This window comes from Solanum dulcamara, chromosome 4, assembly GCF_947179165.1.
Source record: "Solanum dulcamara chromosome 4, daSolDulc1.2, whole genome shotgun sequence".
Lineage (NCBI taxonomy): Eukaryota > Viridiplantae > Streptophyta > Magnoliopsida > Solanales > Solanaceae > Solanum > Solanum dulcamara.
The window spans coordinates 14278012-14297658 of record NC_077240.1 but is presented as its reverse complement, the minus strand read 5'-3'; the positions used below and the strand labels follow the sequence as shown (position 1 = coordinate 14297658).

The 19647-nt window shown below is 35.6% G+C and overlaps 3 protein-coding genes across 3 annotated transcripts; all 3 read right to left on the bottom strand.

Annotated features, from left to right (window-relative positions):
- Positions 1–2097: 2097 nt before the first annotated feature.
- LOC129884022 (putative RING-H2 finger protein ATL21A) lies at positions 2098–4556 on the bottom strand. Its single transcript, XM_055958402.1, has 2 exons — positions 3953–4556; positions 2098–2546 (listed from the first exon to the last, which is right to left on the bottom strand). Exons 1-2 carry the CDS (start codon positions 4554–4556, stop codon positions 2113–2115), a joined length of 1038 nt encoding a protein of 345 aa, XP_055814377.1. The 3' UTR covers positions 2098–2112.
- Positions 4557–5374: 818 nt separating this feature from the next.
- On the bottom strand, positions 5375–7917 carry LOC129884725 (putative RING-H2 finger protein ATL21A). Its single transcript, XM_055959012.1, has 2 exons — positions 7227–7917; positions 5375–6154 (listed from the first exon to the last, which is right to left on the bottom strand). The coding sequence occupies exons 1-2, from the start codon at positions 7915–7917 to the stop codon at positions 5724–5726; spliced, it is 1122 nt and encodes a 373-aa protein (XP_055814987.1). The 3' UTR covers positions 5375–5723.
- A 316-nt stretch (positions 7918–8233) lies between these two features.
- On the bottom strand, positions 8234–12409 carry LOC129884724 (probable F-box protein At3g61730). Its single transcript, XM_055959011.1, has 8 exons — positions 12318–12409; positions 10088–10287; positions 9942–9986; positions 9655–9819; positions 9532–9579; positions 9101–9271; positions 8688–8795; positions 8234–8598 (listed from the first exon to the last, which is right to left on the bottom strand). The coding sequence occupies exons 1-8, from the start codon at positions 12404–12406 to the stop codon at positions 8516–8518; spliced, it is 909 nt and encodes a 302-aa protein (XP_055814986.1). The 5' UTR covers positions 12407–12409; the 3' UTR covers positions 8234–8515.
- Positions 12410–19647: the final 7238 nt, after the last annotated feature.

Here is a 19647-nt window from a genome sequence, read left to right as displayed (position 1 = left end):
AATTTATAAATAGCAAAGGCATAGCGAGTTCCATTTATTTATTAGTCGTTTCAAAAGTCAAAAGCTTGAGTTGTGATCATGCCAAAGATGTTATAATGAGACTGTTCAAACAACAAATATAAAATCCAACTTATATTATAGAGTTGAATAGACTGAAAGAGGACGTGTTCTCGCAGGTAAACGCTAGAGTCAAAAAGAAAAGTGAACACAGGAACATATCGGATAACTCTCTGCTTACCAAGACTGCTCAGATAAGGGGTTATCATAGCTTTTGGTTGTCACTCATACCGGCACTGGCGGGGCTAGAATTTTTATTAAGAGGGTTCAAACACCAAAAAATAAATATATGAACTAGTTGAAAGGGGGGTCGACATCTACTATATAAACATAAAAAATTATTTTAACCATATATAAATACTATAATTTTTTGTTAAAAAGGATTCGAATGAATTCTGACCATAAGATGGCTCTGCCCCGCTACAAGCCATATAGTATTTGTTTAGTATTAAAATTGTATTAGTTGGGCTGTCCGTTTTTTGTGAGGTGATAGAATTTGACACCATTATGTCATTGGTTTCTTGAACTAATAAAAAATCTACTAGTTCCTTTGGTAGGTAATAGAGTTTGACACCATTAGGTTGCCCAAATCTATGTTCAAGGTTAGACCAAAGATCTTGAGCTGTTTTTGAATCGAGGACACTATCAGCAATATCTTTTGAGAGCAAGTTCAACAATCGAGATGTAACCATATCGTTACATTTGTTGTAGATATTCAAGTCTGAAAGAGTAGTTTGTGTTGGAGAGGTTCCAGATATTCAACTTGACTCGTAAATTTATATTTTAGAGTGAAAATCTCTTATACCTCGAACTTTGGTTTAAAAATCAAACTCCCCCCTCAACTTTGAGAAATAATCACTCTCCCCCTTCTTTCCTAATTGACTTTTTTATATGTCTATTCTCTACATTATCAATTTTTATTATTTATTTTTTTATACTTCTTTTAAAATCATAGTATTTTTTATTTTTTTTATCTTTTATTAAAAAAAATATTGATTAAATATATAATTTAATATCATTCTATAATGAAACAAATGAACTAAATAAAAAAATAATGTTATTAATTTTTACTAAGTCTGTAATGTGATAACCTTTATTTTGATATAAGTAATAAAAATATAGATATTTCATAATATTTTCTTCAAAGATTATTTATTTCTATTGTAAATAAATTTTAAATTATAATTTAAAAAAATATTTCATTAATGACAATCAAAATTCATTTATCTATACTGATCGTCATGGCTATTCTATATAGTAGAAATAATAGGGAATAAGAGATAGGCATAATTACATAAATGTACCCTTTTCAATTGGCTTCAATTTTCATCTACGCCTTCCAACTTTGGGTGCACGAGTAGACATTTAAACTTTTATAAAGTTGAATAAGTAGACACACGAGTTTTACATGACAATTCGCGTGAGATACGCTCGAACTAATTGTATTATGCTATGCATGTAGAAAACATATTATGCTACATGTAGGAATCGTGTGTCAATTTGTTCAACTTTATACAAGTTTAAATAACTATTTATGCGCACCCATAAATTGGAGGGCGTAGAAGACAATTGATGTCAAGCTAAAGAGCACGTTAATGTATTATGCCTAAGAGATGAGTGAAACTTAAATATGCATGGACATAATACACTCATACATACATACATACTTAATGTATGTAATATTAAAATAACATTCATAAAAAATATAATATATGTAATATTAAAATAACAGTCATAAAAAATATAACATAGATTTTGCAACAAACTTCTAACTTATAAAGCTAATGAACTTAAATAAAATCTATAAATACAAAGGGTAAAAAATAAAATATTATATATATAATATAAAAAACTGTTATATAGATGGATGATTAAAAATGACAAGGGTAAAATAGACTTTGTCGAAACAAAATTTTACTTCAAATCTAACTTGATTTAAAATCATGTTCAAACAGGTCCTAAATAACAACAAAAAAAAAAAAGGTTTGATTAGAAAGATAAAGACATGCATATCATATACAGACAAAACTCTATCAGATGTGGGGAAAAAATGAGTTATGAAAAATTAAGATGAACAGGGGAAGGATTATTTCTACAAACAGGACAAGTACCATTGATCTTTAACCATTCATCAATGCATTCAGCATGGAAGCAATGTTCACATTCAGGTATGCATCTCACTGTCTCTTTTGGATTGTACTCTGCCAAACATATTGGACAAATTCCATGATTTGGCCCTGGAATTCTCCGACTTTCTCCTAGGACAACTTTTGTGTACGATTCGATCGTCGAATCGTTGAGGCCGATAGCCGTTTCCGGTTGTGGTACTACGGCTGCTCCACCGGCAGTAGTGTTCTGGAGAGCAGCTGCCGCTCGGCGGCTGTCTCGACTTTGCACGATGTAACATGTCAGAACCATTGAACATGTGATGGCTGACATCACTAAGGCTAGTGCAACAATTCGGAAAATTTTTATACCTTTTGTACTGCCTGCAAGATTAAAAAAAAAATTATGGTGACGTTAAGGCAAAATGTACTAAAATTAATATTGCTAAATTAATACGCCACGCTCAGGCTTAAAAAATAATTAATAATATTATATGATGTTTGAAGCCATTTCGACAAATAACTGACGTGTTCAGTCAAGATATAACCTTACCCTTTTTAGCTTAAGATTTTAATCAGATTCTCAATAATCCAAATCTTTAATTAATTCTGAATTTTAATAATTTCATTAAGGTGATAGAATGACATACATCATCTTCTGCACGATCTGATCCGATTTTAAAGTTGGTGGGAATAATACATAAACACTTAAATATAAATGTCTTAATTATTCCTCCATAAAGTTTGACATTGGATTACTATATAAGAAGGGCCAACTTGACATTTAAAATGAACTTAATAATTTGTTTGGTCAATGGTTATTCACAGTTGATTCTACCAATATAAGATTCATATACTACCATTATAACAATTAGTACAAGTTTATTTCTGCATTATCCATAAGCTATCTTTTTCATTTCCCTTAGAATATCTTGACCCAATAAAAGTCAAATTGTCCTTAGCCACAATAAATAGCTTTCGTTGAATGTTCTCAGATAACCCTGGTAATTAATCAATTACTTTGTTATGTATAATCAATTCAAACTTTATGAGTAGATTGAGGATCAGTTTAACTTTAATGAATCCTTTGAATACTACAAAAAAATAAAAGGTACCATATAAAGTATATCGATGTTTTAATCCCGACACAACTTTGCGACAGAGAAAAATTGTGCGGACTAATATCAATGCAAACAGTATCTTCAGGCTGATTTAGCTCAAAAACACTGACCTATTGCAGAACGACAAACTTAATGTTCATTGCCTTAGGCTGACCCAGGGGTGCAGGTGCATTCATCAAACTTTGAAAAAAAATATGTGTATACACCATGAGAAACTACTATGATATATATTTAGTCATACATCTTGTATGATGTGCAATCAGTGACCAGTCCAACACTGGTATTATTGTAAAATTAGGTCTTAGTCCTAACTCACACCCCCAAAAGTTAGCTCAAAGGGAGAAAGATTGTCCAAGTCTTATAAAGAATCCACCCATCTCATTAACATTTAATGTGAGACTTTTGTCATTCTTTAACAACTATCCCTTAGTTGTCCTTGAAAATTTTGTTGGCGTTTTGCCCACAGTGTCTTCAAATCATTAACTTAAACTAATCAAGACTTGAGCAGAGTTGATTGACACTCTTAACCAACCTTGGTAAATGGGAAAATATACAACAACATACCGAGTAAAATTCCACAAAATAGGATTTAGGAAGGATAGAGTGTACGCAATCCTTACCATTACCTCGAGGGAAAATATACTACTGTATAAATAAAAAGATATTTACCTGTTCGAGGCCATGTTAACACAAGATCATTATTAAGGTCACTTGAAAAAATTGCCTCATTATCAGGAATCCACGAGACAGGAAGAGAGAAAGTGCTTTTCACACTGCAGCTATACAAACTCTCTATTGTTGTTAAAACAAAACCCAAGGAAGAAGTAGCCAAAGTGGAGATAGTAGAATTACTCATACAACCAATAACATTGAAATAAGAGCTGACCAAATCTGTCGAACACGTCAAGAAAGTATATTCTCGATAGTAAACAGCCTTGAAGACAGAAGAAGAAGGAAGTTGAAAATTAGTTAGCCGTTCTGGAAGGCAATTATATGGATCATAGAGTTGAATTTGTTGCGTGAGGTAGTTGATATCGCGTACATAGAAATCCCCTGCCCCTGGAAGACTTAGAATTACTCTGCCTTGGTTGTTGCATTTTAGATTGAAACCAGGATTATATGTACAGTGCTGATTTTGTGGCCCTTCTAATCCAAAAGGAAATCGTATTTCAAAACTATTATTTCCACAAATGGAATTCACGGGGCAATCAGATTTTGCATAGATAGATGAAAAGAGAAGAAAAGAGACAAAGAGGACTAGCAAATTGTCCATATGTTTCAAGAATAAATTTCGATACGGACAGGCTGCTTATATTAGAAATAGTAAAGGTGTAGAGAACTCCATTAATTTATTACTGTAGTTGTTTCAAAAGTCAAAAGTTTGAGCTGGTGTTCATGCCAAAGGGCCTGTTCAAACAACACATATAAAATCCAACTTATATTACAGAGTTGAATAGAGTGAAAGAGGACATATTGCCACAGGTAACGCTAGAGTTAAAAGAAAAAAGTGAATACAAATACATAAGGACATGTATGAGCCTGAATAAAGCTGAAAGGATACAGATTATTCAGTTGATAAACTAGCAAATTGAAATGATGTTAACTGCTTCATATTTTTTTGAGTGAAGTATCAAAACCAAACTCATAACAAGTAGTAAATGCTTAAATAGTTGTGTTAGTTTATCTTTAAGTCGCTTCCATGGGAGTACAAGAAAGCATAAACCATAATTAAGGGAATTTTTCATGTGATTAATGTGAATGGGACTAGTATACAATACAAGACTAGCTTAGTAACAATATTACATTTATTTGAATTTGCTATGTATTACTTGGTGAATTACCCAATTTGCAACTCGTTGAAAGTGGAGCAATTGTGTCTTTTATAAAGTTATATCTCGTATTAGCTGATTTTGTTTTTCTCATGGTGGTTCGCGAATCCATTTGGGGCACCTCCGACTATTCCATCAGGTACTTGCAATTCTCACAGCAATACAGATATCTGATAACTTTCTGCCTACCAAGATGCTCAGATATTCTAATGGTAACAATTTCACCATTCTTTCTTGACTTAATTTGTTGCAAGTTTATTGACTGCTACTACATAAAGGGTTATCATAGCTTTTGGTAGCCAATCGTAGAAGGCTTTTTGATGAGACAAAATATAACCAAGGTATATCTTTTTAATAACGATTGTCACAAAATTAAAGAAATAGGCCGAAAAAAGGTAGTAGTAGACACTATCAAATGACCATTTATCTCAAAACTTCAATCTTTGGACATGGCATGTGAACAAAGTATTCGAATAAGGAGAACCAGCTAAGCTTCTACTGAACCACAGTGATGTTAATTTATGCCCGATAAGCATATATACAACTTCGCATTGGGATTTACAAATCTCAAAATGCAATAAGTAAAACAAACTACGCGTGCTACGAAGAAGCTAAGTAACATGAGCAGGAGAAGGATTGTTTCTGCAAACAGGACAAGAACCATTGATCTTTAACCATTCATCGATGCATTCAGCATGAAAGCAATGTTCACATTCAGGTATGCACTTCACAATCTCTTTAGGATGGTACTCTGCCAGGCATATTGTGCAAGTTCCATCATTTGGCCCTGGAACTCTCCGACTCTCTCCTAGGACTACTTTTGTGTAGGACTCAATTGTCGAATCGTTGAGGCCAGTGCCTGCTGCCGGTTGTGGTGCTAGGGTGGTTCTGGTGGTGATTCTTTGGATTGCAGCGGTGGCGCGGCTGAATCGGTTGCACTCCAAGAAAATGTAACATGATACACCAATTAAACAAGTGATGGCTGGAATAACTAAGGTTATTGCAATAAATTTGAAAACATGTCGAACGGGTCTTTTGCTACCTGCAAGTGAAATTATGATAACTTTGAGACAAACACGTTGTCACATTCTTTTTCTTATTTTTATTTTATAGACTTATTATTGTTACTCAAGTCTCAGCCGTTTAACCATGTTGAGATAGATAAAAGTATTGGACTATTTCACTAATTTAATAGTTTTGAATATGATACTCAAATTAACGGAATCAACTTTCGGTAAGCTTTCATTGTACCCGTGATTGTAAACCCCCAAAATTGCTTTACATATACAGCAAGGCGTTGAATACTAAGTTATCCAAAAGTAATACTCACACAGTCACATTATATTATATGTTAAGTTGAACTGTTATCACAAGCCAACTGTATAATCCAAATCAATTCATTCACTATCAGTTTATTGAGTTGTTACAATCTATACGGGAGTGATAGATTGACTTACACGATACATTTTCATTTGCACGATCCCAATCAATCAACTAGTTGCTGAATAATACAATACCACTTGAATAGAAGTCAGCTTCTCCATAAGGATTGACATTTGATTACTGGATTAAAATAAGGGGCAGCTTGGCCTTTCAATTTTGCCAAATGCACATACCGATATTTGTGATGAATACAAATATGTTTATTTCCAGTGAGACAATCAATATTAGATTCATATAACATCATCATAAGTATTATAGTTATTTACGCATTATCCATTATAAACCAACCTTACTCCAAAAGCTTCCTATTAATCAAAGTCAAAGAGTCCTTAACCATATTGATTATTTTTTTGAGTCCTCTCACCTACCCTTGAAATCCACCTATGATTACCCCAAGCTATGTTGCTGGACTCATCAAAAAAAGTCAATGTGGTTGGTTCTCCGTATTCTTGGAGAATTCAACGCGCGTGCGGCATCGAAGCCCATAGGCCCAAGTAGAGTTTGTCCTAATTTAAATGGGTGGCCGGGAGGGGGGGGGAGGGGGTTACAAGGACACAGATTGTCAACCCCAAGCATTGAGGCATTATTGCTTAATTGATTCTACTCCTAGATACTCAAACGGAAATATAGAAGAAGAAATAAAAGGAGACTCTAATTGAGAAAATATTTACCTGTTCCAGGACTATCAAAGCATTGGATTTCTTTGATAATGGCATTCTTGAACCCACAAACACCTTGTTTTACTTCACACTCTTGGCAGTTTGGTTCATCCCACGTTAACACAAGATCGGTATTAAGGTCAGTTAAAAAATCTGATTCGTATTGGAATGCCCATGAAGCAGGAATGGACGATGTGTTGATTATGCTACAGCTATACAAAATTGTCATTTGGCTTGCAACACTTATAGAAGAAGTAGCTAAAGTTGAAGTAGTGGAATTGCTTAGACAACCAATGACATTAAACCGAGACAAAACCGAATTTGTTGAACAGGTCAAGAAAGTATAGTTCCGATAGGCAACAGCTTTGAAAGGTGAAGAAGGAGAAGAAGTGGTGTTGAAATCGATCAGCCGTTTTGGGAGGCAACCAGATGGATCATAGAGTTGTATTTCTTGGGTTTGGTAATCTATATCACGTACATAGTAATCTCCTGCACCTGGAAGACTTAGAATTGATCTAACTTTATCACTGCATCTAAGACTGAAACCAGGATAGCTACAGTTCTGAAGGTTCTGGCCTTCTATTCCAAAAGGAAATCGTATGTCAAAGTGGTTATTCCCACAAATGGAATCTGCACAATCGTACCTTGCATAGACAGTTAAACAGAGAAGAAAAGAGAAAGAGATGAACTTAAGAATGCCCATGTATTTCAGAAAGTCAATTTGGATATGGACAAGCCGCTCCGCCATCAGAAATAGTGGTTTGCCAAGTATTTCAAAGATTCAAACCATACAGAATTTCATTAACATATTAGTTGTTTCAAAAGTCATAAGTTCACGTTGGTTGACACGACAAAGATGTTATAAAATCCAAGTTATACAATGTACTAATAAAGAAGATTTGAACAGCTCAACTTCCTTTAAAATACTGCCATTGGGAACTCATAGCAGGTGGATACTTAAAAAGTCATTTGATTTATTGTTAAGTGGCTTCTATTAGAGGACAAGAAAGCATAAGCCATAAGGAAAAGCCAGGCTGCAAGTCATGATTTTTGCGTGTGCTAGTTTGGCTAGTAAGTAATATATTACAAACCAAGAATCATTTACTTACAAATATACATTTTTTTAATTTGCTAGGTATAACTTGGTGGAGTACAACCCGTTTGAAACTTGTTGATAGTGGGCTGGCTGTTGTATATGGAGTTATAGCTAATATTTGATGAAAAAACGAACTCTGGTTTGTAGACAGTAAGATTATACTTGGCAGTTGTTGTAAGATTATACTTGGTAGTATTTGACAAAATCACTGGAGCTGCTCTGACATTCTGATTGAAACAATTTCACCATTCTTCCCGGACTTCATGACATGGAATTTTACGTGAAGACCTGCCACCACAATGTAACAGTAAGTAATGAGCGAGAGATGAGGTACAATTTGTCACTCATAAAAGTTGCAGAAACCAGGGTTAATATACCTTCATTCTCTTGCAAGTTTGTGTTAACTGCTACTGCATAAGGGGTTATCATAGCTTTTGGTTGCCAATCATTGGGCTTTCCTACCCATGACTTTAGATCAAGAACAGCTGAACATGCATTTACAAATGACACAGGAACAAAATTAAATCTCATATCAAGAATAAGTCATGGTCCTTTGTTCTTTATCAGGATCTAAAGTAACAGAAGTTGTCTTTCCAATGATTTCACTTGACTATGAATTATCTACATTCTGAAAAGTTGGTGAGTTCTTGTACTGATTCATGAAGAACCCAAGAAAGGCCCAGAATGAAGCTTCTATGTTTTGGCAATTAGATTTGGGCAATTGATGGTGTTAGACCGGAGTGCAAAGCTAACAGTAACTTAAAACTGTGTCAGGGAATTGAGCTGTTACCAGAAGTCGAGCGGTCTTTCAGATGTTTGATATCAAATATACCAGCAGAGGCCCCATTAGCTTGCTTCTTCTCATTGTGGGAACCTAGCAACTCATAATCCCAGCTTCCATCCTGGTATCCTTCATTTAGAAACAGCTCAATATGTCTTGCATCTAATACCTGCATCGTTCCTGCATAGAATAACACATAATTAAATCTTTAGTCATATTTATAGCACTTCGGATAGACAGGAAAACCAATCTGGGGAATGGACTAAACCCAAAAGGATTAACTATGGAATAGTTTAATTTGCACAAACATAAAGTGGCAATGGTTCAATTTGCTTCCAACTGTTCAATTAAGAGAAAACCCTTCTGACTGATTAAGCTCCTGAAGGTACAGTAACCTTGTCGTTCCTTTCTAAAATATGGAGGAAAAAAAACCAGCTTACCATCACATGTGTTGAGGTCACAGACTGGGCAACGAACAAGCTGCAAATCTGGAAGAACCAATAAACAAAGGGATTAAAAAGTCATGCTGATAAGAAATTCTTTTACACAATCACAAATTTTACCAGCAATCCAGATTCCACTCTTGACATTTCTGACCACACAGCACCCGTTTAACTCCAACATCTTCTCTGTTGTCTTCTCCTTAAGGATTTTCAAGGGAGGGATCAAATTCTCTGTCAGGAGTGCATTTTGCGAGTCAAAGGAAAATGCTCCAATGCGCATCCAGTCTGATCATTCGTTCAAACAACTTAAAGGTATCAACAACCATTGACAGAAATGTCAACACCTCAGTGCAGTGTGTTAATACCAAAATTTACCATATAAAGCAAAACTGGAGAAGGGGTCATACCAATATGTTTATCCTTCTGGCGGAACTTGTAAGAATGGCATCCATCTGCAATGAATAAATTTATTCGTTACAGTAGAGAACCGGAAATTTTTTATGTCACTTCTAATTTTAATAGTCAAACTCATGTAAAAAGAGAAACTGCTTACTAAAGGCTGCTGCATATAAGTTGATCCATTTGAATGTTACTTTTCCGGGATCAGGAACCTGGAGGTCTCGCAAGCAAGCATGTTTCCATATGATGTCCTCCATAAGGATACGATGGAACCACGTGCTAGTTGATGCAAGCATCACCAAAGATTTTCCATCCAAGAACTTAGCAATCTCAGTCCACAGGTCCTCTTCGTACCTTATGGTATTCAAATAGCCATAAATTCAGTCTCAACATTCAAAACCAACTTGATAACTACCATATGATACACAACAAAGATAATTTAAGTTACTTTCATGGTCATGCAGATGATATCAGTTGAACAAAGAAGCTGATATTCTAGAGTTCAAAGCATTGGCTTCTGTGACATAGCAAACTATTTGATTTTTATTTGCAGTACTACATAGGCTAAAGTGACGTCAAAAGAAGGACAGTTATTAGCAATTCTGTTGAACTTGTATTCACAGCCTTATGGTTATCCACCACCCAGAATATTTCTAAACTCAATTTTGAACTGTAAACTAAATTAAAGCTTTGAATTCGAAGCTAAAATTTGGATTTACAAGAGTCGAATGAGACTTTTAATACAGTTATTCACCTTCTTATGGAAATTATGGTGTAGTATCGGTCAGGGGTGGACCCAAGGCAAGTTGAGGGGTTCATCCGAACCCCCTTCGTTAAAAAATTATACTGTATATATAAGATAAAAATTTTAATTAATGTGTATAGATTTAACATTGAACCCCCTGAGCATAAGGCAAAGGACTAGCTCAGTGGCAAATGGGGCTCAATATTTTGCCTTAGCTTGTCTACGGGTTCGAATCCGAATAAGCTCATTTTTTTTCTGATTAGCGTGTTTAATATTTTTTGAACCCTCTTCATAAAATTCCTGGGTACGCCACTGGTATCGGTTATCAAATCTTAGCTAATATTCGAACGTGAATTGAGTACTAGAAAATTTGTGGATCAAAAAGCATTCAACTGCAAAACCTCAGCCAATAAACGCATTTGACAGTTGCAGCACAGAATGCATGTCAATATGCGGAGCAGCTGAATTGTAGCTCGGATATTGATGTGGTTCACTATTGAATCCATGGAACATAGAGCTTTGAACTGATTGAAAAATCAGAGAGCCTTGACTCAAATGTATCCTCAATTGTTTTTTTTCTTCTATAGATACATAAAATTGAAATATGTGGCAACACAAAGAGTCTAATAATACTGTTTTTAATACAGTATAGTACCCTTCTTAGACGTAGTATCATCTACTTAGCTGACATTCAAAGATGAATTCATTCTCAGTCTGCAAAACCTCAATCAGTAAACACATTTGACAGTTGTTACTAACACGCATGAAATAAACAGAACAGCTACATTGTAGCTCAAATTGCAATTTGTGCCGCATTAAAATTCTGGAAAATAGAGCATTTAAACCCCTAGAGAAAGCAGAAAGCCTCGAATAAGGAAATTTCAGCAATCCGATTACTTGATTTCTAAATACATACTATAGAAATATGCAGCGCCAGAGAGAGTCTAATAACACTTCTTTAAATAGAGTGCCAGATCGCCTTCATACAGAAACAGTACATTGATCGAAGGCATAATGTATCAGTTATGAATATTTAGGAAATATTAATAAATGAATTGATTTCTAACTCAAAGTTGTAGATCAAAGAGCTTGCAATGTTCGATCAGCAAACAGATTCAACAGTTGCGGCATAATATACATTGCAATAAGCAGAACGGCTAAGAATTTTAGCTCAAATTCAATACAAAGCATCTATTCAGCTAAAATTTTTCAATCGGACTACTTATCTTCTAGATACCATAAAATATGCACGAGACAGAGAGAGAATACAACTCTACTAATACAGTATCAAACCGCCTACTCACAGAAACAACAGATTCAACTACAGGAGTAATTTCAGCGATCAATTTAAACTAATATTCAAAGAGAAAGTGCTTCTCGCTCAAATTTTTGGATCAGAGAGCATTGAACTGCGAAATGTCAATCAAATGGAATTTGACAATTGCCGCATTACAGAGCATCACTACAAGCATAGCAGCTGAACATTATCTCAACATTCAATTCGTTTCTAGTTTGAATTCATATATTTAGTGCATTAAACTGTGCAGAAAGAATAAAACCTCAATTTCAAATGCTTTTACAATCGAATTAAAATACAAAAATGCAGAGAGAGAGAGAGAGAGAGAGAGAGAGAGAGAACCAGGAGAAGATAGAGTGAGGAGTGAGAAATTTCAATCGAGGAGATACACAGCTACAAAGAGGTCTGGTTCTCCTCATACGCTTTCCCATGGTGATCTCTAAGATTTGAAATGACTATGACGAAGTTCAAACTGAAGACGTGTTAGCTATTTATAGGCGCGCCAATGCTTGGATTCAAACTACAAAAGCTTTTATTTCGTCAGGGAAGATCCACTGGGCCGAAGAAGAAAGGCCCATAGAGAACAGATCTCAGCCTGTTAGGTTCTGGTGCTTGCGTCATTGGGCCTGAAGCCCATACTTCGAGACTTTGTCCCTAATTGTGTCTTTAGCCCCCGGTTAGTTCATAAATATCCCTTATAGGAGCTGGTCTTGATATTTTGTCTCCGTAAGAAAAGTCTTACAAAAATAATCTACATTTATTTAATGAAAATTTATTGGAAAAAATTGCCTCCAAACCCAACAAATTAATGGAGGGTTGCTTTTAGAGTTTTGTGTGACAAGAAGGTACCACCTAGACCTAAAGGTAAGTTCTACAGAGCGGTGATTAGACCGTCCTTATTGTATGGGTAGGAGTGATGGCTAGTCAAGCCCTCACATGTTCAAAAGATGCATGTTCCGTAGATGCGGATGTTGAGACGGATGTGCAGGCATACTAGAAGTGATAAGATTAGGAATGAGGTTATTCGGGAGAAGGTAGGAGTGGCCTCGGTGGCGGATAAGATAAGGAAAGCGAGACTGAGATGGTTTTGGCATGTGCAGAGGAGGTGCGCTGACTCACCAATGAGGAAGTGTGAAAGGTTGATTGTAGGGGATTCATAGAGGGGTAGAGGCAGGCCGAAAAAATATTGGGGAGATGTTATTAGACATGATATGCCGATAGGAAGGAGTGGAAGCCAGCATTAGGGTAGAAGGATAGAAGGGATGGAGGGTGTCGTAGTATAAGTCGTACCCTTGTAGTTCTCACCATATATTGTATTGTGTTTTTGATTATCAATATTTTACTATTGTTAGTGTGTGTGTTTTCGTGTAGATTTTGCAATATTTTTCTTAGTAATGATTGTGTTGTCTTTACTGTTTTCTGCTTATTTTACTTGACTTGGGGGTCTTTCAAACAATCTATCTATCTCCACGCGGTAGAGGTAAGGTCTACATACATTATAACCTCTCTAGGCCACATTTAGTGGGATTTGATTGCGTTTTTTGTTGTTGTTGTAGACAACGCAAGATTAGAGTCTAATATTTTTCTTTTTAAACCTCATAAATAAAATATTAGACTATTATTTAACATGTGCAATAACTTACTAAAATCTATTAGATTATGATCTAATATGTTCTTATTGTTGTATATGGATGTCATTTTTCAAGTGGGGCCCATTGAAAAGTGTGTAAGTTGCCCACTTGATCCTCCTTTCTTTCTTCCCACTTGGTATTACTCTTATTCTTCTGCCTATAAATAGGCAATGTTGCAGAACACATATGAAAAGATATACACGGCAATTTTCTTCTCTTTCTCTTTTTCTCTCACTATCTCTTTTTAATCATCTCTTGCAAAGTTAATTTATTTTTATAACAAGTTATCAGCACGAAGTTATAATTTTCATCAGATATATTAACTCTTATATTAGGTATATCTACTGAAAAATTTTATTTTTAGTTGTCTTTATTATTTCTAAATTAATTTTTATCTCAGTTTTATCATGTCAAATTTATCAAAACCTGAATTTGTGGCACTTGACATTTTTGAAAAAAATTATTTATCATGAATCCTTGATGTTGAAATTCACCTTGACGCTAAAGGTCTTGGTGATACTATTAAATAAGATAATAATGCATCAAGTTAAAATAATGAAAATGCCATGATTTTTCTCCGTCGTCATATTCATAAAGGATTAAAAATTGAATATTTAACTGTTAAATACCCTCTTAAATTATGGACTAATTTGAAGGATCGGTATCACCACCTGAAACTTACGGTGTTACCAAAAGACCGATATGACTAGAAACACCTTCGATTTCAAATTTTTAAAACTGTGACAGAGTATAAGTGTGGTGCACAACACACCCATAAGCAAGACTCTACTAGACACGGCTCCATAGACTCCCTAGGACACTTGAACTCTGGGCTCTGATACCATATTTATCACGCCCCGAGAGGGTACCCTAGACGTAACCGGCACCCGAAGGTCATTTCTGACCTCCGAAAACCACCTGGTCCAGTCACATATTCATTCCATCACATTCTCTTAGCGGAAACTTCAATTAATAAAATACTGATCATATATATATATATATATAAGGGCCAGAGGCCAAACATTTACAACCCAACAAGACAATAAAATAAGACTCCTCAAAATAACAGTTCGACCTCCCCACACTCCAGTCTATGAAGCCTCTATCAAAGTCTAAGAGGTGCCAATGACAAGTCCATGGCTACCTACAATCAAAATAAGAGAAACGGCAACAGATTGTACATGAAGGCTCAACATCCTCCGGAAACTAGGAGGACTCACCAACTAGCTGAGGGTGTATGTGGATCTTCAACGGAGCGCTGGTTGATGATCTCTAGTACCTGTCTCTGCATCATGAAACGATGCAGGCCAAATGACGTCAGTACATAGAATGTACGAGTATGTAAAATGGCCGAATACAACGAACATCAAGGAAGAATCGAATCAACTCAGAAGCTCGACTCAAGAGGAATACCAACTCAATCAAATGTCCTAAGTCTAAACAAGAATATGATTTAGACGGGACCAATCACATACAATTCAACTCAATCTGACTCAGAGTACTATCAAGACCTATTTGGGAGTTTCTCTTATCCGATAACCATCACTTATGAGCCAGTAAAGGTACAACAAAACGACGTTGTTGTCACGCCCGTTCATACTTTGCCAGGGTATGAACGAATCAAACACTCATGGATCCAATCCAACCAAGTCCTATAATGTCAGGACAAATCTCTCGGGGAAACATCCAACTTTAACGGTTCAATCCCCCCTACGTTTGGCAACATAGGTATTGGGTTCGAGTATGGACTATACTCTTGCCCAATTCGGTGCTCGATACTCCTCCCAAGACTCAATGCTCATAAAACTCCATCCAATCAAATCATATCGACAAGTCTCATTACAACCTTGCCAACTCATCAACTCTATCACAATCAATCTCTTCCAATCATACTATCCGATCAATCTCAATCATATCCTTCAAAAGAAAATTTAAATGCACATATATAGCAACATCTAGATATACTCAATCATTTCCTCCACCCATATGAAAAATCTTTGAGACTCATCACAATTTCAAGACTTTAAATTTACATTTTTATAATAAGCAACATTTTTAAGGAAATAGCATCCTTTATCAAAATCTACATAGTCAAGAAGATCAATAGAACATATTTAGCAACTCATTTTCATCAACTCATACTCACATAAAGGCTCATTTTGGGAACTTCTTAACTCAACAACATCAATACATATAGAATCAAATAAATAGGGGACAAACTCATTTAAATTTAGACCATACCAAAAAACTCCATTTTCATGAACATCTAACCTCAAAGCAAGAATAGGGCACATAGGTGGATTCAACCCATATTTTGGATAGCCTTACATACCTTAGTGAAGACTTGAAGAAAACCTTGTGGTTGGGTCTTCAATGGAAACTCAAACCTTGAAGCTCTTGGAACTCTTCTTGTTGGAGAAGGATTTGGAGAGGAAGAAGAAGAGAGAGAGGGGGAGAAGAGGTTTCTAGGGCTTTTAGAGAGAGAGTGGGGGCTGAAGAAATGATCCCAAAATAGTCTAGGGTGATACAGATATAATTTGGGGCAATTCCCAAATTGCCCCTTCTCAAAAGTTCTAAAAAATAGGCAAAAATGCACCTGGAGCGATAGTGGCGCATCGCGCCATTGCAGCGCCAGGCTGAAACACGCCTAAAACATGCACACCTCGTAGTGGCGCGCCGCGCCAGAGACCAAACTATTGAGGCATGTTTCTGGCGCGATAGTGGCGCGTCGCGCCCTTACAGCGCCAAGGCCATTGTTCTGAGTTCTGGGAATTTGGCCTGAAAAACCCTGCACAACTTTTAGTGGCGCATCGCGGCAAGGACCAAACTACTGAGGCATGTTTCTGGCGTGATAGTGGCGCGTCGCGCCCTTACAGCGCCAAGGCCATTTCCCCAGCAGTTGCAACCTAGGCCAAAAATAAAATTCCTGCCGTGCTAGTTCATTTTAGGATCGTCATATCTTTTGACTTCGAACTCCAAAATTTATGTTCTTGGTGGCGTTGGAAAGAAGACTCGATGACCTTTAATTTGATAGGTCTTGGGCCACCCAGATTTACGCCCTTCAAAAGATAGGGTCGTTAAAAGTCGACCCTTATACGAACTCATCCTAAACTTAGCCACGGCGGATATTTTGGACTTAGCTCGGTCCTAGGGGTCTTTGGTGACCTCACATCACCTCTAACACTGCTCAGTCCCTCAGAGACTCATCTTAACTCACGAATATACTTCAAGATACTCGGGTTCGACCCCTCCCAAACATAAGAAGGGTCCGAATCTTTGGAAGAATTTTGAGGGGTGTTACAATTGATTACTAGACCATCAGTAATCAAAGTGGGCATTGAATCCCCAATATTTCTGGAACGTATACAGAGTGATATATGTGGGCTCATTCACCTATCATATGGACCATTCAAATATTATATGATTTTAATAGATGTATCTACAAGATGGTCACATGTGTGCTTATTATCAACTTATAATATGGCATTTGCGAGATTACTTGCTCAATTAATTAAGTTAAGAGCACAATTTTCAAATTATGCAATAAAGATAATTTGTCTTGATAATGCTGGTGAGTTCACATCTCAGGCATTTAATGATTATTATTTATCTACTGGGATAACAGTTGAGCATCCGGTTGCCTATGTTCATACTCAAAATGGTCTAGCGGAATCATTAATTAAACGTCTCTAATTAATTGCTAGACCAATGCTTATGAAAATAAAACTTCCCATTTCATTATGGGGTCATGCTATTTTGCATGGAGCAAGTCTTGTGCGGACCAGATCCACAAGTTATCATAAAGTCTCCCCATTACAATTGGTTTTTGGTCAAGAGACAAACCTTTCTCATCTTAGAATATTTGGGTGTGCAATATATGTTTCGATTGCTCCACCACAACACACAAAGATGGGACCCCAAAGAAGATTGGGGATATATGTTGGGTATGAATCTCCTTCTATCATAAAATATTTGAAACCTATGACTGTAGATTTATTCACCGCAAGATTTTCTGATTGTCATTTTGATGAATCAGAATACCCAGTATTAAGGGGAGAAAATAAGCAGCTGAAAAGGGAAATAGATTGGAATGCATTATCACTATATCATTTAGATCCTCATATAAATAAATGTGAACTAGAAGTTCAAAAGATAATTCATTTGCAAAATATTGCAAATCAACTGCCAAATACATTCACTGACCTATCAAGAGTTACTAAATCTCATATCCCAGCTGCTAATATTCTAATTTGAGTTGATGTCCCAGTAGGACAATTAATTAATGCAAATGAGTCTAAACCATATTTAAATTGTGGTAGATCGATCGATTCCAAAGATAAAAATTCTTGAAAAAAAAATGAGTAAACAATCAAGATGGTCATGATATGACGAAACCTATTCAAGAAAAGCGAGGAAACATAACAATTGATAAAACCTTGGAAGAGGTTAAAGCGCCTGAAAATGATAAAGAAATTTTAATAAATTATGTCTCATCGGGAAAAATATAAAACCAAAATAATGTAATTGTCGACAATAGGTTTGCTTATAATGTTGCTATGGAAATAATGCAACAAAATGAGGATCTTGAACTAAAATTTGTCGATGAATGTAGATAGAGGAATGATTGGCCAAAATGAAAAGATGCAATTCAAGTTGAATTAGCTTCGCTTGAAAAATACGATGTTTTCGGACCGATAGTCCGAACACCTAAGGTATTAAACCAGTGGGGTACAAATAGGTCTTTGTGCGGAAAAAAAATGAGAAAAATGAAGTCGTAAGATATAAAGCACGACTTGTGGCACAAGAATTTTTGCAAAGATCCGACATTGATTATATGGAAACATATTTTCCTGTGGTGGATGCAATCACTTTCAGGTATCTTATAAATCTGGCAGTTCATGAAAAACTTGGCCTGCATCTAATGGATGTCGTTACAGCCTATTTATATGGTTCTCTGGATAACGATATCTTTATGAAAATTCTTGAAGAATTTAAAATGCCTGAAATATATAAAGATTATCGAGAAATTTGTTCAATAAAACTTCAAAAATCTTTATATGGGCTGAAACAATCAGGGCGAATGTAGTACAATTGTCTTAGCGAATACTTGCTAAAAGAAGGATATTAAAATGATCCAATTTGCCCTTGTGTCTTTATGAAAAGGTCTGGATCTGAATTTGTCATAATAGCAGTATATGTTGATGATTTTAAATATTATTGGAACTCCTGAAGAACTTTCAAAGGCAGTAAAATATCTGAAAAAGGAATTTGAAATGAAAGACCTCGAAAAGACATAATTTTGTCTTGGTCTACAAATTGAACATTTTGCAAATGGAATATTTGTCCATCAATCAACATATATAGAAAATATTTTAAGGAGATTTTACATAGATAAAGCACACCCACTGAGTACTCAATGGTTGTGAGATCTCTTGATATTAATAAAGATCCATTTCAACCTCATGAAAATGATAAAAAGCTTGTTGGTGCTGAAATACCATACCTTAGTGCAATTGGTGCATTAATGTATCTTGCCAACAATTCTAGATCAGATATAGTTTTCTCAGTAAACTTGTTAGCAAGATTTAGTTCTTCCCCAACTCGAAGACACTGGAATGGAGTTAAGCATATATTCAGATACCTCCGAGGGACCACCGATATGAGATTATTTTACTCAAATGAATCCATGTCACAGTTGATTGGTTAGGCAGATGCGGGATATTTGTCTGATCCCTATAAAGGTCGATCGCAGACAGGTTATTTAATTACATGTGGTGGTACAGCTATATCATAACATTCAACAAAGCAAACTATGGTTTCCACTTCCTCAAATCATGTAGAGATAATAGTCATTCATGAAGCAAGTCAAGAATGTGTTTGGTTAAGATCAATAACTCAACACATTCAAGAAACATGGGCCTTTCTTTGACAAAAGATGCTCCAACATTATTGTATGAAGACAATGTTGCATGTATAGCTCAATTAAATGGAGGATACATCAAATGAGACAGAACTAAACATATTTCACCAAAATTCTTCTT